The sequence below is a fragment of the Suricata suricatta genome, chromosome 16 (genome assembly GCF_006229205.1).
Source record: "Suricata suricatta isolate VVHF042 chromosome 16, meerkat_22Aug2017_6uvM2_HiC, whole genome shotgun sequence".
Taxonomy (NCBI): Eukaryota; Metazoa; Chordata; class Mammalia; order Carnivora; family Herpestidae; genus Suricata; species Suricata suricatta.
Window position 1 is genome coordinate 43,782,156 of NC_043715.1, and position 26,701 is coordinate 43,808,856.

The following is a 26,701-nucleotide window of genomic DNA, read 5'->3' on the forward strand; positions in this document are numbered from 1 at the left end:
GTTAAAAGCTTTTGAGCTTCAAAACACACCATGAAATATGTGAAAATATAGCCCACAAAATATGCAAATCATATGTTCATCAAAGGATTGTATCTTAGAATATATGAGGAATTATTACAGAGCAACAATAAAAGGACAACCAGAGTTTTTAAATAAGCAAAGAATTTGAATACACATTTTTCTGAAGAAGGAATAGAAATGGTCAATAAGCACATAAAGGTGTTCAATACCATTTGGGAAATGCAAATCAAAATGACATACTATTTCAAATTCATAAGAATGGCTATAACCCCAAAAGGTGGTGAGGATATGGAAAATTTGGAACCTTGACATATTTTTGTTGGAATCAAAAGATGGTGCAGCTGTTTTGGAACAGAGTTTGGCAGTTCCTGAAGATGTTAAACATGGAGTTACCAGTTACAATATCACCCAGCAAATCTACTCCTTTAAGTGTATATATCTAAGAGAAATGAAATATGTTCCACACAAAAACGTGTACCTGAATGTTCTTAATAGCATTAGTTATAGTAACAAAAGTGAAAAAAACACAAATGTCCATCAACTAATAAATGGGGAAAAAGAAGCTGTATCCATACAACAGAATGTTGTTTGGCAATATATAGGCAAGAAGTACGCATCCATGCTAAAAATAGATGAACCTTGAAACATTATATTATGTATAATACGAAAGAAGCTAGCTACAGTAGACCACATATTGTATAATTTAATTTGTGCAAAATATCTATTTAGAATAGGCAATTTTATAGATAGAAAAAAATAGATTAGTTGTCAGTGTCTGGGGAAATGAGAATGAAAGTAATTACTAATGCATATGGGTTTTGTTTTTAGATAATGAAATACTCTAAAATTATATAGTGGTAATGGTTGCACATCTCTGTGAATATAATGAAAACCTATCACTTGTATGTTTAAAAGGATGACTTTATGGAGCGCCTGGGTGGCTCATTCAGTTAAGTGTCCAACTCTTGATTTCAACTCAGGTCATGATCTCATGGTTTGTGAGTTCCAGCACGCCATCAGAGCAGAGCCTGCTTGGGATTCTCTTTCCTTCTCTCTCCCCTCTCCCACTCTCCCTCTCTCTCAAAATAAATAAAAAATTTTAAAAGAGGGGTAAGTTTATGAAATGTGAATTATATGAATTATATGTCAAAAAGCTGTTAGAAAAAGAAACGAATACAAGAAAGATGTTAGAGTTGGTAGGGGTGGAGAATGGTGGTAGCGGTGGTTAAATTCACGGACCTGTTTGCTGATGGGTATAAGGCATCAAGCACATAGTATGCACTCGATGAAATAATTTGCGGTACAGCACTTCCTCAAACCATCTTTAGCCTGACAATGAGACAGGATAACAGGGAGCTGCCTCCTCCAGAGTTCCTGAGTTTAGCTAATGCAACAGGCAGTTGCTTTCTGTTAGAGAATGCTTTGGATTTGTTCCTTGGTTACTGGGGGAGGGTAGTGTCACTTTTCATGGCCGGGATGAAGCCTATGCTTTGGATTCAGAATGCTTCTTGCACTTGAATGTGAGAATGCACCAGGACAGTACCTGAGGTGTTTAGTGTGTTGAAACTGGGGGGAAGAGGCAAATCTAGTCGTGGAAAGTGTATCTTCAAGGACTTGGCCTAAATAGATACGGATCATTTCCAGGCCTGAGGGCACCATCAGTGTCCTTTAGGTGGGTACTACTTAGAAGGTGGGTACTACTTAGATCAGTTTGAATCAGCGTTCTCTAGGCTGTAGAAGATGAGCCATTCAGGCCAGGTCAGAGAACCCTAGGGTTCATAGGGTTTAGGTACTGCTTTAGCATAGTATCTTCTACATTTCTGTTTTCTGGAATTGGGGAAGGAATGAGATTGTTTAAACTTCTGAAGATCTTCTCAGTATATATGTTGGGGTATAGAAGGGATCAGGTGCCATGAAAAGGGGAGGAAAGACTTCACTTAGTCATTTAGAAGTAGGCCTCTTTTCATGGTTTCCTTTTTCACCCCTGTCTTCTCAGGACTGCACTTCTCCATGAGAAGAAGCCAGAGGAGGACTCATAGGCTGAAATTCTAAGCCATGCCTTGTGTGAGTTCCTATTTCTTCTTTCCCTTTATATCAAACACTGTGTTTTGGGATATGAATATTCAGTGTCCCTATTTCCAGACTTTTCTGCTTCCCCAGTGTTTGCTCTCCTGCTCACTCCCTTTCTAATGAATGATGGGAATGAGTCCCAGGTCTTACTCAATTGACTCAATTGCCCCCCTCTTCTCTAACAGTATTTTAGGGATCCATTTGCAAATCAGAAATGTATTTGAGGAAAGCATGGAACCTCTCCTGTCAGGATGTGGTTTGATGAGATGGTACTACAGATGAAAATTTCTCATTCAGGTCTCATTGACCTGAATGTCCTTATTGATTAAGATGGAAATTGGTGTTAGTCTCAGAATGTGGTGAGCTCTGATCTGTGATTTTAAGGTTGGAAATGTGATCAAATGCAGAATTGAGAACAGAGAGAGAATTGTGTCAGGGAATACCTCAGAGATTAATACCAGTGACAGTCCATTTTGAGTTTGAATAGTATGTAGAAGCCAAGGGCCACATCTGTGTGAGCTCATCTTTCATTAGCTTTCTGTTGCTCCTAATAATCAGAAGTGTACATTGAGCAATGATAAGTGGTAAATATGATCAGCCAGATGATTAAATGGTTGAGAATTTCAGAAACAGAGCTGTGAAGAACATTAAAGGAGGAGTGCCAACTACCGCAAAGTAAGAAAATGATGACAATCTTAATATGGAATATTATGTAAGCTATAAAAATGTTGCCTATGAAAGGATTTTCCTGGACTAGGAAGAAAGAATATTATTATGAAATTATTCTGACTTGACTTGGAAAGAAATTCTGAAATTATATGTAAATCTTATTTTCTAAGGTAAACATTTTAAAAGACATTTTGGAATGTGCCCAGTAGGTTTATTTTTTCTTTTCTCTTCCTCCCCCTTTCCTTCCAGTTCTCTATTTTCCCCTTCTTTTTCTTTTTAGTTCTTAAAAGGGAAAGGGGAGGAAAGTACTTTGAGTTTATGTGAGGATTTGCATGTGATATGTGTTAGCACACATTATTCTGTTTAATCAGAAAACCGTGCTTACCTGGCTTTTGTTCATTCCCATTGCTGTTCCCAAGAGGCTATAAGTAAGAGTAATAGGAATGTTCAGAAATTGTTTAGGTGCTTTGAATTTCACATTCACTTCCTTTCTATTAGTTACCTACACTGAAAACTTCCAACTTTAATATATTTGCGCACTGTTTTGCCCCTTTATGTAATACTTGTCTCTTCCTCTCATTACTTGTGTGTGTGTGTGTATGTGTGTGTGTGTGTGTGTGTGTGTGTGTGTGTGTTTTCCTCTCAATTACTTCTAAAAAAACATTTCTTTATTTTGCCATTAACACTTGGACTTGTCATTCCAGAGGTTGGTATTGTTCAAGGATGTGGCCATAGACTTCTCTCAGGAAGAGTGGGAGTGCCTGGACTTGGAACAGAAGGATTTGTATAGAGATGTGATGTTGGAAAACTATAACAACCTCGTCTCTCTGGGTAAGTTTGATCCCAGTAATTCCACTTCAGTCTTTGTGAAATTAAGGAAATGTTTTAAGTACCTAGCCGAATTTCAGATCCCTAGTCCCAACTAACTAGTTTGTTGCTTACAGACTTTAAAATGGACAGCTCCATTGAGTACCGTAATCTTCTCTATTCTTCAAGTATCTTTCCTCTGATGCTTTCTGTCATTGACCTTCTTCCTTTATGAACAATGGATTCAATTTTATTCTGGATGAGCAGAGAATAACCATATCTATTTCCATTCTTATAAGCAGGATTTTCCATTTCTAAGGCAGATGTATTCTCCTTATTGAAGCAAGGGAAAGAGCCCTGGGAGGTTGTTCAGGATGTGACAGGAAGTCAGAGCTTAGGTGAGTAAGAGATGGACAAAAAGGGGAGGCCATTGTGGAGAATAGTTGAATCGCTTAATTTATTGGCTACAACCTTGAGATGAGCAGTTCTCCTCAGAGACCAAACCAAGGCCTGTGGATCAGGACATTGGAAGGTAAAACTGTTTATCATCAGTTACCAAAGGAAACCTCTTCTTCACTCCAATTACCACTTCCTTGCTTTTCTTTCATATTCACCTATGTTTTCAAACAGGGAAAAGCCCTCCTTCTTCTTATGTAATAACAATTTTACTTGTATTTTTGATCCAATGAAACCTGTATGAGTCTTTATCTAACAAATATTTTTAAAAATATCCTCTATAGTCTTAAGTTTTTTTTTTAATTTTTTTAAATTGCTTTTTATTTTATTTTTGAGAGACAGAGAGAGACAGCTGGAGCAGGGGAGGGTCAGAGAGAGAGGGAGACACAGAATCTGAAACAGGCTCCAAGCTCTGAGCTAGCTGTCAGCACAGAGCCCGACGTGGGGCTCGAACCCACAAACCGTGAGATCTGACCTGAGCCGAAGCCGGATGCTTAACCGACTGAGCCACCCAGGCGCCCCTATAGTCTTAAGTTTTGAGTGAACAAGAAAAATTTTCCCTCCTCATAGATCTTTCCTAGCAGAAGAGTTACAAATAAGAATGTAGAAGGAAGGAGTAATAAGTATTAGGAAGTAAAATACAAAGCAGAGAAGAGTAATGGAAGGCGGTGTTTTATAGAGAGTGGTCAGGGATGGCCCTCTGAGGTGCTGACATTTGAGGAGAGAAATGACTAAAGTTCGGGAGCAAGTCATGCAAATTCTGAGAGAAGAGGTGCATAAGGCAGAGGGAGTAGTAATTGCAAAGGAACTGAGTTTGATGCTTTTGAGGATGAGTAGATAAGTGTGGCTCGGATGAGTGAGGGAGAAGAAACGTTGAAAATGAGGTCCGGAGGAGGTGGGGCTGGGTCATGGAGGGACTTGTATGCCATGATGGAGAATTGGGATTATGGTGAAAGTACAATAAGAAGTATTGGCTGATTTTGAGCAGGGGAGTGATGCGATTGAACTTGTTATTTTCAAAGACTGCTCTGGTTACTGTATAGAAAATGGGAACAAGAGTTAAGCAGGAAGACCAGTTGGAAAGCCATTTTTTAGTCCACATTAGAAATTATGGTGGCTTAGAGGGCAGATAAGTGAAGGTGGCATGAAGGAGTCAGATTCTGATCAGATTTTATTTAAAATTTTTTAAAATGTTTATTCATTTTTGAGAGAGAGAGAGAGAGAGTGAATGTGAGTGAGTGAGCCAAGAGGGACACAGAATCTGAAGCAGGCTCCAGGTTCTGAGCTGTCAGCACAGAGCCCAATGTGGGGTTTGAACCCATGAACTGCAAAATCATGACCTGAGCCAAAGTCAAAAGCTTAGCCAACTGAGCATCCAGGTGCCCTGCATTCTGATCAGATTTTAAAGGTAGTACCTCTTGCTAATTAATTAGAAGTGGTGTCTGATAAAAGAGAAATCCACAGTAACTTTTTAGATTTATGCTTGAACAACTGAATATCTTTCTCTTAGTTAGGAAAGACAGGTATCCAAGAGTTCTGTTTTGTTCACAATACTTTAGGGATATCTATTAGCAATCAGAAGAAATCAACAAATGACCTAGAAATAAAAATATATGTATAAATAGGATTTAAAACTTAGAAGAAATATTATGAAGTTATATAATAGTTAAAAAAGAGAAGGACCCTAATCCACTCTGTATTTTAGTTAGAAAGAGGGGGAAGTCTCTGCAAAGGAGACTGAGAAGGAACAGCTAGTGAGCTAATAGGAAAATAAGGAAAATGTGGTGTCTCAAAAGCCAAGTGGGAAAAGGTATTGAAGAAGGGGCAGCATCTCTCATATCAGGGTGCATGAGTAAGCTGAGGACTGAGAATTGATCACTGGATTTGGTAATGAGGGAAAAGAAAGCCGTAGATTGGTTCAGACAGAAGGGAAGAGAGGGGAAATGCGAACGAGTATGGTACAGGGGATGATTGGGAGAACTGGAATCACGTAGACCAGAGTTTTAGGGCCAGCTTTTGTCTTAAGCACGTTACTTTACTAGACTGATAAGATTGTTGAGAAGATTTGGACTACTAAATACAACTACATTACCCTAAGTTCTCAACAGGAGATCATTTTTATGAAGCTAAAATTAGTAGAAATGGAAAAACGACACTGCTGCATTTTGAAGGGCAGACAGAAGATTTCAATGTAGAAACTTGTGAATAGCTCCAGTCAGAAAGTAGAAAACATTCTAGGGGCTACTCTGGGCTGTGACTACTATGTAGCCAAGTTTTCCCTGAAGATTTCTTCTAAGTAAATATCTTTTGATTTTGTGTGCTTTCATGATACCCACCAGCAACACTTTAGGCCTGTACTGCCTCTAATTTGGGGTAGTGCAGTGTCCTTCTAAATGGTTTTGACACAACAGCCAGGGTAATGTTTTTAAAAATTATAAATCAGATCACATAATGAATGTTGCCATTGTTGCACCTCCCCATTTGCTGTAAGTCCCTCCCCTTCTGGCTGAAGTGACTTCTGGGGGACTTAAAGGGCTGGTGCCATTTTTTTCACCTTGTTCATTTTTCTCTTTCCCATTTGAGAGCCAGACATTAAAGACTAGGACATTCAAAAACAGTGGCATATGTGGAGAAAATTAGAATGTGACCATGCATATCCAGAGTAAAGCTCAGAAAAGACTGGAGAAGACTTTAAGTTTATATCTTAGGGTGGTCCTCAGGACAGAAACCTACAACAATCAAAACAAAAACAATTATAACAAAAATTAGCAAACTCTGGGGAAGGGAAAGATTCTGATTTCTAGAGTTACTACATTATTATTAGAATTGTATACAATGGGGAGGCCTGGGTGGCTACATCATGATCTCACAGTTCATGGGATTAAGCCTCATGTCAGGGTCTACACTGAGAGCATGTAGTCTGCTTGGGGTTCTCTCTCCCTATCTCTCTTTGCCCTTCACCCGCTCTTGCTCTCTCCCCCCCCCCTCTAAGAATAAAGAAATAAATAAGCACCAAAGAATAGAGTGTATAATACATATAACATGTGCTGCATATATAAAATACATATACATATACTATGTGTTAATTAACTGTTTATGTTACCATAAAGCATTTGGTTAACAATGGGCTATTAAGTTTTGGGGTGTCAAAAGTTACATGCAAATTTTTGACTCCTTGGGCATTTGTTACCTTTAAACCCCTTTATTGTACAAGGGTCAATCGTACATAAAGGAGTAAGAAAGGAATGTAAATATTTCTCTACAAAAGTCAACTAAAATAAGTCAAAAGAATAAAAAGAAGACAGTAGTAATGCAGTAAATGAGAGATGAACTTAACTTCTGCATTCAAGACTTCCCATAAAGCAATTAGTGCTGGGTCCTGCACCAGCCGGTGGCGGGGCGGTAAATCGGGTCCTAGGTTCCTGAGGGAGGGAGCGAAAATAGGGCAGGAAGGAGACACAGAGAGTGAGGCAAGACAAGCGTGTCTGATCAAGCCCGGTTTATTGAGAAAATATGCACACCTTTATAGGGTTTGGGGCGGGAAACTGATCCAGGTTGGTTGCCAGGTAACAGAGTCAAATGATTATTAGAAAAAGGGAAACCGAAACTGAAATTTCAAACACAGCATCTAAAGGAGAGCCCAGACTTGCGTCTGCGATGCTGGGCAGGGGGGCGATTAACACTGCATAAGCCCGAATGCGGCTGATCTTTTGTTCAATTTGGCTTCTCCGTCTGCCCGTCTCCAATCCCAGAGTCAGGAAATACATATCCCTGGTTTGTAGACGGTTAATCTTGTTTTTCTGGTCGCTCCCTACAGAGAGCGACACTTCCTGCTGATAAGCTGAATCTACGCAGCTTCCCACAATTAGTAATCAAGATGGCATTGTATTATTGGTAAAAGAATAAGTACATCCGTGAAACGGAATAGAAAGCCCAGAAATAGAGTTCCACAAATATACTGAGCTGATCCTTGACAAAGGAGTAAAGGCAATCCAATGGAGAAAGGATAGTTTTTTTCCCTCACAAATGTTGCTGGAACAACTGAACATACACACTTTAAAAAAACCCTCAATATTGATGTTGTACCTTTTCACAGAAATTAACTCAAAATAGGTCATAATCTTTAATGTAAAATGAAAATTATAAAACTTCAGAAGGTAATGGTGGGGAAAATCTAGGTGATTTGGGGCTCAGAATGAGTTTTTATATAAATACCAAAAACCATTATCATGAACACTAAAGATAAAATTGGTTTTCATTAAAATTAAAAACTTCTGTGTGAAAGACAGTTGGGAGAATGAAAATGCAAACCACAGACTGGGAGAAAAATTTTTGCAAAACAAATAGCTGAGAAAGGACTTATATATAAAATATACAAAGAATTCTTAAAGCTCAGTAACAAAACAACCCAATTTAAATGTGGCCAAGAGATCTGAACAGATGCCTCCCTATAGAAGATAAACTCATGGCAAATAAGTATATGAAAAGATATTCAGTTGTCCTAGTCATTAGGGTATTACATTTTTAAAGAACCATGAGATGTAACGACAGGCCTCTTAAAATGACTAAAATCCAAACACCAGCAGCTCCAAGTACTGTCAAGAATGTGGGACCACAGGAACTCTCTTTCATTGTAGATGGGAATGTACAGTCACTATGGAAGGCAGTTTGGCACTTTCTTACAAAACTATAGTCCAGCTAGCAAAGAAATTTAATTGGTTATCAAAAATCTCCCAACAAATAAGAGTTCAGGGCCAGGTGGCTTCCTAGGAGAATTCTACCAGACATTTAAAGCAGAGGTAATACCTACTCTCAAGTTGTTCCAAAAAATAGAAATTAAAGGAAAGCTTCTAAACTCATTCTGTGAAGACAGCATTACTTTGATTCCAAAACCAAAGACCCCACTAAAAAGGAGAATTACAGGCCAATATCCCTAAAGAAAGTGGATGCAAAAATTCTCAACAAGATGCTAGCAAATTAAATTCAATAGTACATTAAAAAAATTATTCACCATGATCAAGTGAACTTCATTCCTGGGCTTCAGGTATCACATTGATAGAAGAGAGTACAAAAACCATATGATCCTGTCAGTAGATGCAGAAAAATCATTTGACAATACAGTATCCTTTCTTGATAAAATACCCTCAAGCGGGGCACCTGGGTGGCTCAGTCAGTTGAGCATCTGACTTCAGCTCAGGTCATAATCTCGCCCTTCATGGGTTTGAGCCCTGCATCGGGCTCTTTGCTGACAGCTCAGAGCCTGGAGCCTCCTTCAGATTCTGTGGCTCCCTCTGTCTCTCTGCTCCTCCCCCACTCATGCTCTGTTTCTCTCTGTATCAATAATAAATAAACATTAAAAAAATTACAAATTACAAAGTTTGGGTAGAAGGAACATACCTTAACATAAAAGCCATACATGAAAGGCCCACAGCTAATATCATCCTCATTGGGGAAATCAGAGCTTTCCTGCTGAGATCAGGAACATGACAGGGATGTCCATGCTCACCGTTATTGTTTAACATAGTGTTGGAAGTCCCAGCCTCAGCAGTCAGACAACACAAAGAAATAAAAGGCATCCAAATTGGCAAAGAAATCAGACTTTTTGCTTTTTGCAGATGACATGGTACTTTACATTGAAAACCTGAAAGATTCCACCAAAAAACTGCTACAGCTGATATAGGAATTCAGTAAAGTCGCAGAATAGAAAACCAGTGTACAGAAATCAGTTGCATTTCTATACACCAATAATGAAGCAAGAGAAAAGTATCAAGAAATCAGTCATACAATGCACCCAAAAACCATAAGATACCTCGGAATAAACTTAACCAAAGAGGTAAAGATCTGTATACCCACAACTATAGAAACCTTGTGAAAGAAATTGAAGGAGACACAAAGTGGGAAAACATTCCATGTTCATGGAACAGAAAAACCAATGTTGTTAAAATTGCGATACTGTGCAAAGCAGTCTACACATCCAGTACAATCTCTATCAAAATAACACCAGCATTCTTCACAGAGCTAGAACAAACAATCCTAAAATTTGTATGGAACCACAAAAAACCCTGAATAGCCAAAGTAACATTGAAAAAACCAAAGCTGGAGGCATCACAATCCCAGACATTAACCTGTATTACAAACCTGTAATCACCAAGACAGTATGGTATTGGCACAAAAACAGACACCTAGATCAATGGAATAGAATAGAGAAACCTGAAGTGGACCCAAAAATATATGGCCAACCAATCTTTGACAAAGCAGGAAGGATTATCCAATGGAAGAATGACAGTCTCTTTAGCAAATGATGCTGGGAGAACTGGAGATCAACCTGGAAAAGAATGAAACTGGACCACTTTTTTACACCATATACAAAAATAAATTCAAAATGAATGAAAGACCTACATAAGAGACAGGAAACCATCAAAATTCTACAGGAGAAAGCAGGCAGCAACCTCTCTTTGACCTCACTGTAGCAACTTCTTACCTGACATGTCTCCAGAGACCAGGGAAATAAAAGCAAAAATGAACTATTGGGACCTCATTAAAAAAAATATTTTACACAACAATCAACAAAACTAAAAGGCAACTGAAGGAATGGGAGAAGATATTTGCACATGACACATCAGATAAAAGGTTAGTATCCCAGATCTATAAAGAACTCCCTAAACCCAACACCTGAAAAACAAATAATCCAGTGAAGAAATGGGCAGAAGACATCAATAGACACTTTTCCAAAGAAAAGATCCAGATGGGAAACAGACACATGAAAAGATGCTCAACATCACTCATCATCTGGGAAATACAAATCAAAACCATAAGGAGATACTACCTCACACAAGTCAGAATGACTAAAATTAACAACTCAGGAAACAACAGATGTTGGCAAGGATGTGGAGAAAAGGGAACCCTCTTGTACTTTTGGTGTGAATGCAAACAGGTGCAGTGACTATGGAAAACAGTATGGAGGTTCCTCAAAAAACTAAAAATAGAACTACCCTATGACCCAGCAATTGCACTATTAGGAATTTACCAAAGGATACAAAAATGCTGATTCAAAGGGGCACATGTACCCCAGTGTTTATAGCAGCACTATCAACAATAGCCAAATTATGGAAAGAGCTCAAATGTCCATCAACTGATGAATGTATTAAGAAGACGTGATACACACACACACACACACACACACACACTGGAATACTACTCAGTGATGAAAAATAATGAAATCTTACCATTTCCAACACTGAATGGAACTGGAGGGTATTATGCTAAGCGAAACAAGTCAGTCAGACAAAAACATGATTTCGCTCATATGTGGAATTTGAGAAACTTAACAGATGAACATAGGGGAAGGGAAGGAAAAATAAGATAAAAACAGAGAGGGAGGCAAGACATAAGAGACTCTCAAAGACAGAGAAAAACTGTGGGATGATGGAGGTGGGCTAGTGGGTGACATTAAAGAGGGCACTTTTTGGATGAGCATCGGGTGTCCTATGTAAGAGATGAATCAGTGGGTTCTACTGCTGAAGCCGACTTCACTGTATGTTAACTTACTTGGGAAAAACAACAACAACAACAACAACAACAACAACAACTAATTTTTGGTATATGATCCAGCAATTGTGCTTCTAGATACTTACCCAAATAAATTGAAAACTTTTGTACAAAAACCTGAACATAGTGTTTATAGAAACTGGTTCTTAATTTCCAAAATTAATTAGAAGCACCCAGGATGCCCTTCATTTAGTAATTGGATAAACAATGCAGTAAATTCATACAAAGGAATATGACTCAGCAATGAGAAATAAACTATTGAGTCATAAAAAAAACATGGAGAAACCATAAATGCTTAGTGTCTTGTTAAGTGAAAGGAGCCAATTTGAAGAGTTTATATATTTTATGATTCTAACTATCACATTCTGGAAAAGCCAAATAGAGTTGGTAAAACAATCAGTGGTTACCTGGATTTGGGAAGGGAGGAGGAATGACTAGGTGGAGTACAGGGGATTTTTAAATAAACTATTCTGTGTGATACTCTAATGGTGAACACATGACATTATGCATTTGGCAACACTGATATAACTTTACAACACAAAAAGTGAACCCTAATGTAAACTTTTGATTTCAGTTAATAACATATCAATAAAACTTCATCAGTTATAACAGATGTACCACACCAGTGCAAAGTATTAAAATATTAATAATAAGAGTGGCAAGGAAAGAGAGAATTCTGACTTTTGGTCAGTTTTTCTGGAAATATAAAACCTAAGACTGCTCTACGAAAGTGCATTAATTTTTAGAAAAAGGTAAACTATAGCATGAGTTAACATCAGTATTTGCAACTCAGATTCTTAATCATAGGCTTTTTATTTAACACGTTTAAAGATCTTATATATATATATCCATTTTCTCCCATGCCTAGAGCTCCAGGTACTATGAACACTAAAAATCATAGGATTGGAATATCACATAATTACTTATTTTATCCTACACTATAAATATAACCCTCTAAAAGAAGATTGATAGTATTACCAACAGTATGGTTACTCAAAACAGTTTGAGACGATTGTTTTGGCAATACTTTTTCGCCTTACGTAGAGTATATTTCACAAATTACTATGTTTGAAAGTTATTTGAAATAATTTGTATGTATAGTTATTCCAACAATTGTAAATACTATTTTTTTAATTCAGTATTTTCCACTTTTACGCTGTTTGTTATCATTTGTTTTGTAATAACAGGAAATATTTATATACCTCCAAAGTGAAATTTACAAAACAAGTTGTATTGAAAGAGGTCTGACTTCTAGCCTTGCCCCTCCAGTTATTCCTTCCCCACCCTGCAATCCATCCCTTAAAAAAAAAAACAAAGCAAATGTGTTTTATACATGCATACTTACTCTTCTCTCCTTCCTAAGAGAAAAGGATAACTATATATGACTTTGTCCACATCTTCTCACAATAATATATTTAAACAGCATTTCATATTAATATATTTCCTTTTTTAAACTGCTGCATAGTACTTTGTGATGTGGATATACCATGAATTACTTCCATACATCACCTACCAATGGACAATTGGCGTTTTTTATTTTTGGTAATGTTTGTTTTTGAGAGAGAGAGAGTGCGCAAATGGGGAAGGGACAGAGAGGGTGACACAGAATCCGAAGCAGGCTCTGAGCTGTCAGCAGAGCCTGACACGGGGCTTGAAGTCACAAACAGATCATGACCTGAGCCGAAGTTGGGCGGTCAACCAACTAAGCCACCATGTGCTCCCAGTTTGGTCATCTTTTATCTTTTGCTGTAACACATTGTACTCAGTGAAAACTTTTTGTGTATCATATTTTTGACACTTTAGTTAGTGCAATTTGGGGATTGATTTCACAGAAGTGGAGTTGTTAGATCAAAAGATATATGTAATTGTGCGAAATGGTGCCATATTTCCTTTCATAGGTTGCTTTATACCATTCATATTCTTACTAGTAATGTCTGTAAGTACCAATATCCTTACCGTCTTGCTAATAGTATTTGATGTCACATTGAGAAATGCCCTATTCCAAGAGGTAAGAAGTAGTATCTCTGTAGTTTTTAAAAGTACTTTATTGAGATATATTTCACATACTGTACAGTTTACCCATTGAGAGTAAACAGTGATGATTTTATTATATTCACAGTCTCATATAGCCATCACAATTTTAGAACATTTTTATCGCTCCAAGAAGAAATCCAGTATCCAGTAGTAACCATTCCTCACGTTTCTGTGTCCATCCCCCAGCCCTGTGCAGCTACTGATTTTTTTGTCTATATGGATTTGCCTGCTTTGGATAATTCATATAAAAGCAATCATGTAATATGTGGTCTTTTGTGACTAACTTCTTTCACTAAGCATACTATGTGCAACGTTTATTCATGTTGTAGCATGTGTCAGTATTTTTACTGCCAAATATTCTATTGTAAGGATACACCACATTTTTATTCTTTTACCAATTAATGAATGTTTGACTTGTTTCCACCTTAGACTAATAATAAAAATGCTGTTATGAACAATGTATTCGTGTTTTTGTGTTCAATTCTCTTCGCTCTGTACCTATAAGTGGATTTCTGGGTTATGTGGTAACTCTGTGTTGGACACTTCTCTTGGGCATATAACTAGGAGGGAAATTGCAGGGTAATATGGGACTCTGTTAACTTTTTGAGTAAGTACAAAATTGTTTTATGAAGCAGTTGTACCATTTTACATTTCCATCAGCAAGCTGTGAGGATTGGAATTTTCCATATCTTCACCTCTGTGTAGCTTTAATTTGCATTTATCTTATGAGCAAAGTTGAGTATATTCTCATATGGTTAAAAACTATTTACATTACTTTTCTATCAACTGCCCTATTTTCCTAGTCTCTTTTTATATAGGATTGGTGTCTAGTTTTATATAGTAGTTTTTTTCTAGTCTAATTCTAGAAACTGTGTGTATGTGTGTGTGTGTGTGTGTGTGTGTGTGTGTGTGTGTGTGTGTATTAGGGACACTGCACTTTGCAAATATTTTTTCCAAGTTTGTCATTTTACTCAGCTTCCCGTCTTTTTGACATGCCAACCTTTCTTTTTTCTTTATAATGTAGTCATTTTATCAAATTATGACTAGGAAAGTTTTCCCCATTCCTAGTTTATAGAAGAAGTCACCCAAGTTTTATTCTAATTATACGTATGTTTTCATTTCTGTAAATATGGGTTTCTGATCCATTTGGAATTTATGCAGAATTAATGCAGGTGTTTTTTCTATGTGTTTATCCATATGTTTATCAATTTAACTTATTAGGAAGAGTTCCATGTTTTTCCTACCAATTTGAGCAGCTGGCTTTTATTGTATACTAAATTTGCACTTATAATTGTTTCTGGATTTTTATTTTCTACTCCATTGGTTCTACTGACATGAATATGATATGCACTTTGAGTGTACTGTTTCTACCTTAGTGGTTTCATTTTTCAGGGAATATGAAAATAACATTTTCTTTCTTTTTACTTTATAGCCTGGGAATCGAGATGTGAGACCAAAAACATGTTCTCAAGAAAAGGAATTTATGAAATAGAATCATCTCAGTGGAAGATAATAGAACAGCTTACAAGACTTAAGTGTGATTGTAAAAGTCTTCAAGATGATAGGGAATGCAAAGACCTGTTTGAAAGTCAATTGGGAAATAAAGAGGGACTTTTCAAGCAACTACTAATAACTTGTAAAGAAATTCCCAATTTTAGCCAGACTGCATCCCTCATGATAAAACAAAGAACTCATTTTCCTGAGAAATCCTATGAATGTAAAGCATGCATAAAATATTTTATGCATGGCTTTCAAATGACTGAACATCAGAAAGTTCATTCTGATGAAAAATTCTATGAATGTAAAGAATGTGGACAGGCCTTTGTTCAGGGGTCAGAACTTACCATCAGAGAGTTCATATGGTTAAGAAACCTTACAATGTAAGGAGTGTGGAAAAACCTTTATTTGTGCCTCACAGCTTACTTATCATCCCAGAATTCATACTGGAGAGAAACCTTATAAATGTAAAGAGTGTGGAAAAGCCTTTATTCGTGGCTCTCCTCTTACCCAGCATCAAAGAATTCATACTGGTGAACGACCCTATGAATGTAATGAATGTGGTAAGGCCTGTTTTCCGTGGTTCTCAACTTACTTACCATCAGAGAGTTCATACTGCGGAGAAACCCTATCAATGTAAAGAATGTGGAAAGACTTTTAGGCATCGCTCACACCTTACCATACATCAGAGTATTCATACGGGGGAGAAACCCTATGAATGCAAGCAGTGTGGGAAGGCCTTTAGCTATGGCTCACAGCTTACTCTGCATCACAGACTTCATACTGGTGAGAAACCTTATAAATGCAATGACTGTGAAATGTCCTTTATGCGTGGCTCCCAACTTACTGAACATCAGAGGATTCATACAGGTAGGAAACCACATGAATGTAAGCAATGTGGAAAGACCTTTAACTATGGCTCACAGCTTATTCGACACCAGAGGATTCATACTGGAGAGAAACCCTATGAATGTCAAGAATGTGGGAAATCATTTATTCGTGGCTCCCAACTTACTGAACATCAAAAAATTCACACCGGTGAAAAACCTTTTGAATGTAAGGAATGTGGGAAAGCCTTTATTCGTGGCTCACATCTTATTCAGCATCAGAGGATTCACACTGGTGAAAAACCCTATGAATGTAAAGAGTGTGGGAAGGCCTTTATTTATAGCTCACAACTGGCTCAGCATCAGATAATTCATACAGGTGAGAATCCTTATGAATGTAAGCAGTGTGGGAAGATCTTTATTTGTGCCTCACAACTTACTCTACATCAGATTTCTCATTCTGGTAAAAAGCGGTATGAATGTAAGGAATGTGGTAAGGCTTTTATTCGTGGCTCACAGCTAACTTACCATCAGAGAGTTCATACTGGTGAGAAACCCTATGAGTGTAATGAATGTGGGAAAGCCTTTATTCGTGGTTCACATCTTACTCAGCACCAGAGAATTCATACTGGTGAGAAACCATACAAATGTAATGAATGTGGGAAGGCCTTTAATCGTGGCTCACAACTTACTCAACATCAGAGAATTCATTCTGGTGAGAAGCCTTATAAATGTAATGAATGTGGTAAGGATTTTAGACGTCATTCACACCTTACTCAACATCATAAACTTCATAATCGAGAAAAACTTCATGAAAATACAAATTTATTAAACCTTTAGATTGCCCATTGATACTCAGCTTTGGAATATCAGAAAATTCAAATGATGAAAATGGGAATCCTTTTTTACTTTCATTCATAGGTACTCACTATCAGAAAATTCAACAGAGAAAGGTTAAACTAACATATGGGAGAATCAGTTTCAATCATTTTTCAATCTTTGTTAGAAATTAATAAATGTAGGGAGCTGCCAAGTGGGGCCGCCTCAGGCAAGGAAGTGTTGCTCGCCTCAGGGAGCCTGAATTACAAAGATCGGCTAGGGAAGTGCACAGTAGAACAAAAGATCAACCGCACTTAGGCTTAAGTGGTGCCAATCGCTCCCCTGCCCAGCGTTGCAGTCTGCAAGTCTGGGCTTTCTTACCGATCCTTTAGATGCTGTGTTTGAAACTGCAGTTTCGGTTTCCCCTTTTCCCCAGCCTTTTCCTAAAAATCACTTGATCCTGTTTCCTAGCAACTAACCTAGGTCAGCTTCCCGCCCCAAACCCTATATAGGTGTGGGTATTTTCTCAATAAAGAGAGGCTTGATCAGAAATGCTTGTCTTGCCTTCACTCTCTGTGCTCCCTGTCCCCCAATTCTCTCTCCCTCCCTCAGGAACCCACAACGATGGATCGACCGACCCACCAGCCGGGACGGAACAGACAAACTTATACAAGAGCACAAGCATACAATGTAGGGTTTTCTGGTTTGGCATTCTTTTGTTCAGCATGATCTGAACTCCACCATTTACTACACATTTCCTTTGGAAAAGTTAGTAACCCCTGTTTGCTTTAATTTTTTCATTTATAAAACATTAAAATCATTCTCATAATGATTTAAAGATGCAAATACATATGAAGCCTTAAAGCAATGTGTAATACATAGTTTATACTAAATAAATATTAATTATTATTGTAATTATGTTTTCCAGTACTTTTTAAATTAATAGTTTATTACCAAGTTGGATTCCATATAACACCCAGTACTATTCCCTACAAGTGCCCCTCTCCATGACCATCAGCCCCCCATTCACCCTCCCTCTTCAGCCCTGTTTGTTCTCAGCATTGAAAGTCTCTCATGATTTGCCTCACTCCCTCTTCCCAACTCTTCTCCTCCTTTCCCCTTCCCATGGTCCCGTTAATGTTTTTCCTGATAGACCTATGAGTGACAACATATGGGATCTTTCCTACTCTGCCTGACTCATTTCACTTAGCATGACACCCTCGAGGTCCATCCATTTTGCTACAAATGGCCAGATTTCATTCTTTCTCATTGCCATGTAGTATTCCATTATATATATAAACCACATCTTCTTGATCCATTCATCAGTTGGTGGACATCTAGGCTCTTTCCATGATTTGGCTATCTTAGAAAGTGCCACTATGAACATTGGGGTACATGTGCCCCTCTGCATCAGCATTTCTGTATCCATTGGGTAGATTCCCACCAGTGCTATTGCTGGGTCATATGGGTGTTCTATTGATAGTTTTTTGAGGAACCTCCACACGGTTTTCCAGAGTGGTTGTACCAGTTTACATTCCCACCAACAGTGCAGGAGGGTGCCCATTTCTCCACATCCTTGCCAGCATCTATAGTCTCTTGATTGTTCATTATAGCCACTCTGACCAGCATAAGGTGGTATCTCAGTGTGGTTTTGATTTGTGTTTCCCTGATGCTGAGTGATGCTAAGCATCGTTTCATGTGCCTGTTGGCCATATGGATGTCCTCTTTGGAGAAGTGTCTGTTCAAGTCCTCCGCCCATTTCCTCACTGGATTATTTATTTTGCGGGTATGGAGTTTGGTGAGTATCTTGTAGATTTTCGATACTAGCCCTTTATCTGCTATGCCATTTGTCACTATCCTTTCCCATTCCATCAGTTGCCCATCAGTTTTTATTTTTATTTCCTTTGCAGTGCAGAAACTTTTTATCTTGATGAGGTCCCAATAGTTCATTTTTGTTCTTGATTCCCTTGCCTTTGGGGATGTGTCAAGTATGAAATTGCTGCGATTGAGGTCAAGGAGGCTATTTCCTGCTTTCTCCTCTAGGGTTTTGATGGTTTCCTATCTCACATTCAGGTCCTTTATCCATTTTGAGTTTGTTTTTGTGTATGGTGTAAGAAAGTGGTCTAGTTTCATTCTTCTACATGTTGCTGTCCAGCTCTCCTAGCACCACCTGCTAAAGAGCCAGTCTTTTTTCCATTGGATACTCCTTCCTGCTTTGTCAAAGATTAATTGGCCATACACTTGTGGGTCCAGTTCTGGACTCTTTATTCCACTGGTCTATGTGTCTGTTTTTGTGCCAATAACATACTATCTTGATGATGACAGCTTTGTAGTAGAGGCTAAAGTCTGGGATTGTGATGCCTCCCATTTGGGTTTTCTTCTTTAATATTACTTTGGCTATTCGGGGTTTTTTTGTGGTTCCATATGAATTTTAAGATAATTTATTCTAGCTTTGAGAAGAATGCTGGTGCAATTTTGATGGAGATTACATTGAATGTGTAGGTTGCTTTGGGTAATATGATATTTTAACAATGTTTATTCTTCTGATCCATGAGCATGGACTGTTTTTCCATTTATTTGTGTCTTCTTCAAATTCTTTCATAAGCTTTCTATAGTTTTCATCATATAGGTCTTTTACATCTTTGGTTAGGTTTATTCCTAGGTATTTTATGGGTTTTTTTGTGCAATTGTGAATGGGATCGGTTTCTTGATTTCTCTTTCTGTTGCTTCATTTTTGGTGTATAAAAATGCAACTGATTTCTGTACATTGATTTTCTAGCCTGCGACTTTACTGAATTCATGGGTCAGTTCTAGAAGGCTTCTGGTGGAGTCAATCAGGTTTTCCATGTAGAGTATCATGTCATCTGCAAAAAGTGGAAGTTTGACTTCTTCTTTGCCAATTCTGATGCCTTTTATTTCCTTTTGTTGTCTGATTGCTGATGCTAGGACTTCCAGCACTATGTTAAAAATGTGGAGGTTAAAAACCAACCTGCTGAAGAATGATTGGGCCAATCAGGCAATTAGAGAAGAAATTAAAAAATATATGGAAACAAATGAAAATGAAAATACAACCATCCAAACTCTCTGGGACGCAGCAAAGGCAGTCCTTAGAGGAAAGCGTATTGCAATCCAGGCCTATTTCAAGAAACAAGAAAAAGCGCAAACTCAAAATCTAACCGAGCACATAAGGAAACTAGAAAGGGAGCAGCAAGAGCACCCCAAACCCAGCAGCAGAAGATAAATAATAAAGAAATAAACAATATAGAAGTTTAAAAACACCAGTTGAACAGATCAATGAAACCAAGAGTTGGTTTTTTGAAAAAAGTAAACAAAATTGATAAACCTCCAGCAAGGCTCCTCAGAAAGAAAAGAGAGAACACCTAAATAGACAAAATCATAAATGAAAATGGATCTATTACAACTGATCTCTCAGAAATACAAGCAATCATCAGAGATTACTATGAAAAGTTATATGCCAACAAACTGGACAACCTAGAAGAAATGGACAAATTCCTAAACACACATGCACTACCAAAATTCAAACAGGAAGAGATAGAAAATCTGTACAGACCCATAACCAGTGAAGAAATTGAATCAGTTATCAAAAATCTCCCAACAAATAAAAGCCCAGGGCTGGATGGGTTCCCAGGGGAGTTCTACCAGACATTTAAAGAAGAGTTAACGCCTATCCTTCTCAAGTTATTCCAAAAAAATAGAAATGGAAGGAAGACTTCTGGACTTTTTCAATGAAGCAAATATCACTTTGACTCCTAAGCCAGACAGAGACCCAACAAAAAAGAGAACTACAGGCCAATATCCTTAATGAATACAGATGCAAAAATACTCAAAAAGATACTAGCAAATTTAATTCAGCAGCACATAAAAAGAATTATCCATCATGATCAAGTGGGATTCATTCCAGGGTTTCAGGGCTAGTTCAATATTTGCAAATCCATCTATGTGATACATCACATTAACAAAGGAAAAGATAAAAACCATATGATCCTGTCGATAGATGCAGAAAAAGCATTTGACAAAGTACAACATCCTTTCTTAATAAAAACCCTCAAGAAAGTCAGGATAGAAGGAACTACTTAAACATTATTAAAGCAATTTATGGAAAGCCCACAGCTAATATCATCCTCAGTGGGTAAAAACTGAGAGCTATCCCCCTGAGATCAGGAACACGACAGGGATGTCCACTCTCACCACTGTTGTGTTTTTCAATATTTAAAAAAATTTTGTTTCCTGCTGGGCTCAAGAATCCTTTTTTCTTTTCTTTTCTTTTCTATCTTTACTTTCTTTTCTTTCTTTCTTAATTGAAATATAGTTGACATACAATATTATTTTAGTTTCAGGTGTATAACATAGTACATAGACAATTCTGTACTTTACTCAATACTGACCACAATAAATGTTGCTACCATTGTCACAATACATTATTACAGTATTATTGACTATACTCCACATGCTGTACTTTTCATCCCTGTGATTTGTTTAATTAACTTATTGATAGATTGATTTTATAACTGGAAGTTTGTAACTCCTAATCCCCTTCACCTATTTCATCCACTCTCCAAGCCACCTCCCTTCTGGCAACCACTAATTCTCTGTATTTTTGATTCTATTTCTATTTTGTGTTTTAGATTCCAGATATAAGTGAAATCAGATGGTATTTGTCTTTCTGACTTATTTCACTCAGCATAAGGTCCTTTAAGTCCCTCCATGTTGTTGCAAATGGCAAGATCTCATTTTTTATAGGTTTTACTAAGAACCATATCTCTATGTTAATTTAATTCCACAGATAATATGTTAGCCTAAAATTTCCTATAGTGTATTTCAAGTAATTCTAGAACTCAGATGATATTGGAAAGAAAGATTCTGTGGTCAAACAAATCTGTAAATCATGGCACGTTTCACTTCACTTTTTAAAGCAATAAGCTCATTTTATTTCATCAGGGCTGTAATAAATATTGTAGTGAATCAGGTTTTTTTAAACTTTAACCCATCATGTGCCAAACCTACTTGAACATAAATCCCTTCTTCAATGTCTGTTAATATCTTTTGCATGTGAACTACTTTTGTAAATGCTGCTCTAGCTAAGAGAAATATTACCTCAGGGGTGGAAATTCTAAAACATTATAGCTTGAGGCCAACTAAGTTTATGAGAGAGCAAGTTGCTTTCTCTGTAAACCAATCACATTCTTTTTCTACATATGGGACCCTTGTCTTTTAAAAAAAGGGAAATCCCTCTATGTAACGATCTTCCTTCACAGTACTTTCTTACTCTTCCCTGTACCCCACTTTTAGTTCAACTTAATGAGATATTGAAAACGGAAGACAAGAAAATAGGTTTATGGAATTTTAAAAGCATGGTAATAAAATAAATGGCTTTATCACTGATATATCTAATCTGTAAATCAAGTTTTCAGAATTAGAAATTGTTTTCTAAGGTAAATTGTATAACAAATAGAAGAATGAGGATGGTCAAGTGGACCATGATGCCATTACTTTGTTCTCTACTTCTAATTGTTGTTTACTTATTCTCAAAAGAAATGTTAGAAATTAAGCTTACATTTTTTTCTTTTAGAAGTTTTTTTATTCTGGATATAAATCCCCATCACATGCATGATTTGCAAATATTTTCCTTCATCCTGTGGGGTGTCTTTTTCTTATCATGTTTGACCAAATTGCCTTTCTGAAATTACATAATGCAATTACCTCCAAAACAAGAAATTATAGCAAATATAAATAAAGGAAAAAGAAAATATGACTTCCTTAACTACCATGTTAGAAATCTCTTTAATACTTTTCTGTAGCTTTCTTTATGCTTACTGTACACATTTATTAAACATGGTTCTTTTTTTCATGATTGTTTGTGGATATTTATATATTTAAACAGGATCAGTATATGGACATCAAACTGTGAGTTTTCCTATAAAATACATCATGGACATCTTTCCAGGTACATATAAATCTAACTTACTCATTTTAGTGTTAGTAGCTGCAGAATACTACATATGTCGAGGTATTATATGTTCATATTGTTTATTGATGAATGTTTATATTGTTTCCACTTCCTTGTTGGGTTTGACAATTGTCAATAAATATCTTTATACATAAATACTTGTATATATATGTTTTCATTTCTGTAGATTCTTACATTAAAAAAGTACGTGTGTTTTTTAAATTATAATAGCTAGTAAGATACTACTTTCAGATGTAGTATATTCAGTCCCATCGATAATGTTTGAGTTGCCCATTTTCATTTTCCCACAATTTAACAGCACTTGGTACTCATTGTCAGTCTTTCTGATGAAAAACATGTCATTGCTTTAATCTGAATTTATTTAAATATTGGGCAGATTGAATATGATTTCATTTGCTTACCAGCCATCTGAATTTTCTGTAAATTACCTATTGATAGTCTGCACAATTTCTATTGTATTTTTTCTTTCATTAATTTATAGAAGTTTTTTGTGTTTATGGCTATTATCTTTATCTTATAGATTACAAAAATAATTTCTCTGTCTTGTGTTTTTAATATATCCTTTGTCATAGATTTTTTTTACTTTTATGGAATGAAATATAATAGACATAGAATGTTTCCTACATACAGCCCAAGATTATTCACATTTTCCTAAGTATCTTCTAATATTTTTTGTATTTTAAAGTTAAAGCTAAATTTCCTTCTAAGAGTTTCTACTGAAGATTTCTAGAACCACAGGAAAGCTAAAATAATAGTGCAACAGACATCCATCACATCCTAGGTTGACTTAGTTGTTAACATCTTGCCACATCTTTATCTTTATTACTGTTACATTTCACTCCTAAATACTTCATGCATAATCTGAAAATAAGGAGTTTGTCTAAATTATAAGAGCATGATATTAGAAAATTAAAAATAATACCATAAGTTCCCAAATTATCTCAAAACTGGCTTATGAAATGTTTTTCCAAACAAGGATCTGATCAACGCTCTCATCTCATCTCATTCTTTTTGTCACTACCATTTTTAGAATCTAGGCCTAGTAGAATGTCCAACTTTCAGAATTTGTCTATTTTCTCATAAATAAATGTAGGAGAAACAGTTTTGGTAAAAATAAAATGATGGTATGTACTTACTACAACAGATGGTACACTGTGTGTAACATAAAGTATTAAATATAATTATATAAGTAAAATAAATTGTCCCACTATTGATACTGCCAAATTTGTTCACTGATTAAGGTAGTGACTACTAGACCTTTCCATGGTATACATAATAATTTTTAACTTTCTAATTAGTATGCAATGAGTGGGATGGATAAATTCTTTTGAATAGTTCAGAAAATGTGACATGACACTCATATATTATGTAAAATTAATACATGTTAACATATAATGTTTGCTTCATATTTTTTAGCATAGTTTGACATTAACTATGAATGTCAAAGACTCATTACTCTCAAACCTTTCCCTGAGGCAACCCTATTATAGATTTATCTACTTATTTATTAACGTTTATTCATTTTTGAGAGAGAGAGAGGAAGAGACGGGGAGGTGTAAAGCCAGAGGGAGACAGAGGATCCAGAGCAGGCTCCATGCTGACAGCAGTGAGCCCCATGTGGGGCTCCAATCCACGAACTGCAAGGTAACAATCAGAGCCAAAGTCAGATGCTCAACCGACTGAGCCACCCAGGCACCCCTATAGATTTAGTGTGTATAATTCTAGCCCATATAAAGGTATCTATCATTTTTTCAGATCTAAGTTATTCCCTAAACGTGTTGGATGGCTAATTTTTATTTTTTCGAACTATTTTATTTTAGAGTGCACACGAGCAGGGTGGAGGAGCAGAGAGGGGAGATAAGGGAGTGGGGAGAGACAGAATCTCAGGCTCCATGCTTAGCACAGAGCCCAAAATGGGCCTCAATCCCACAACCCTAGGATCATGACCTGAGTCAAAATTAAGAGTCAGGTACTTGGGGCACCTGGGTGGCTGGGTTGTTTAAGTCTCTGACTTCGGCTTAGGTCATGGTCTTACAGTACATGGGTTCGAGCCCTGTTTCGGGCTCTGTGCTGACAGCTCAGAGCCTGGAGCCTGCTTTGGGTTCTGTATCTCCCTCTTTGCCCTTCCCTGCCCACCCCCCCCCCCCACACACACTCTCTCTCAAGATAAATATTTAAAAAAAAAAAAAAAAAAGCTCAACCAACTGAGCCACCTAGGTAGATGGCTAATTTTGAAATGGCAGGAGCCATTTCTTAGTACTGTGTATTTATCTCATTCCCAAGCTCTACTTTTCTTAATGCAACTAAGAATACTCTTTATCATCTACAAAATAATCCACTAAGAACTTCTCCGGAACATAAAGCATTTAAACATACAATTCTTTAATAAAGGAAATTCAATCATGTTTTTCTTTTATAATACAAGGGGCATGTTCTCTAATGAAACCCAACAAAGAAATAATGTAAAAAGTGCTCTCTAAATTAAAAGTTGGTAGTGCTCTTGGGCACATAGTAGAAGTGAATTGGAATCTATTAAGGGCTACATGCTTGGAGAAATGATAGTGATAGTACACACGTTTAAACAAGCAAATGAGGGGAGGGGGAAAAGAGGTGGTGATGGAGGAGGGCGCTTGTGGGGAAGAGCACTGGGTGTTGTATGGAAACCAATTTGACAATAAACTATTAAAAATAATTTAATATAATAGAATAATTGAGAGGGGCTATAAAATTAAAAAAAATTGAATGCATTAAAGAGAAGTAAAAGGAAAAAAAATAAACAAGCAAATGAGGAGGTTAGTAGAGATGTGACCACAATACCCTACATCCTATACCTATACTTCAATTTAAACTTTTTACATAGTATGAGAATTTAATTATTGAGAGGTTTTTGTTCAGATGGTGCATTTAATATCTGGATAATGCATGTTCAAATCACGAGAGATAATGTGTGTGTATCTATTAACATGTTATTTTGCATAGTTTATAATTTCCTCAAATTATATTACCCTTTGTTAAATTTCTTTATTTATTTTTGAGACCCATTCAGGCTGAAATATACAGATAAACATTATTTTTATGTCTACACTTATATTCCTTTACATATGTTATAGTTTATCTGTTTCTCCTGTTAAAGTTTTTAATTCACAGCAGAATTAGTTGAAGTAGAAAGGGGTTTATTAAAGGATAGTTTTCAGAATCTCAGGTGTGAAGGTGAGGGCAAAAGACCACGGACAGTAAATCTTGTTCCAATAGAAATGTTGGAACATACCACTGGACTAGTGAAAAAACCACTGTCACTACCCCTGCCACTCAGTCCCTGTGGTTCTGAGAACTGACTCTACCAGGGCTTCAGCCAATGAGAACCAAAGACTGTTGCCACTATGTTGATAGGTGTAATCTCCCTATATGTGACTCACAGTGCACACTTGGTCTCCTAAATTTGGGTAGTTGAACCTGGTCCCAAAGAGATGATGTATGGATATCCTGGAAAGTATAATTGCTGGGAGCCGCACCGGCCTTGCTGGATGACACGGTCACAGTAAGGAAATGGTAGATGGAGCACGGCTCCTGCCACAGGGGCGGAAGCTAGCATCTCCTTCTGTAAACTCATTGCTCCTGTAAAATTAAGTCTGTTGCTATTGATTAGGCCTCACAACATTCCAAATCAGACGGATATTCCCCAGAAACCTCATGGGTAGAAGCATATTCCCACCTCTATGAAGAGGAAGTTAAAAGAGACACTGCAGATGTTTGTCCAAAGGCTCTTCTATTGAGCTTCACAAACTTAAGACACGGAAAATAAAGGGGGTTAAAGAACACAAAGATAATGTTTACCCTGGGCCTGAGAGAAAAGCCTAACTTAGGCGATAGAAACAAAGAAGAGCCAGGCATAAGCTACTGCGCATACATATGCTAATTTGGTGCCCATTGTGAGGATGGGTAAGAGTAGTTACAACTTAAGCTC

General features: G+C 37.0%; 1 protein-coding gene across 1 annotated transcript in view; it reads left to right on the forward strand.

Annotated features, from left to right (window-relative positions):
• Positions 1 to 26,701, forward strand: part of LOC115281039 (zinc finger protein 91-like) — a 239,667-nt gene that overhangs the window by 150,235 nt on the left and 62,731 nt on the right. The window contains 2 exon segments of the mRNA XM_029926287.1: positions 15,524 to 15,670; positions 15,672 to 16,710. Coding sequence (XP_029782147.1) covers positions 15,524 to 15,670; positions 15,672 to 16,710 — 1,186 coding nt within the window.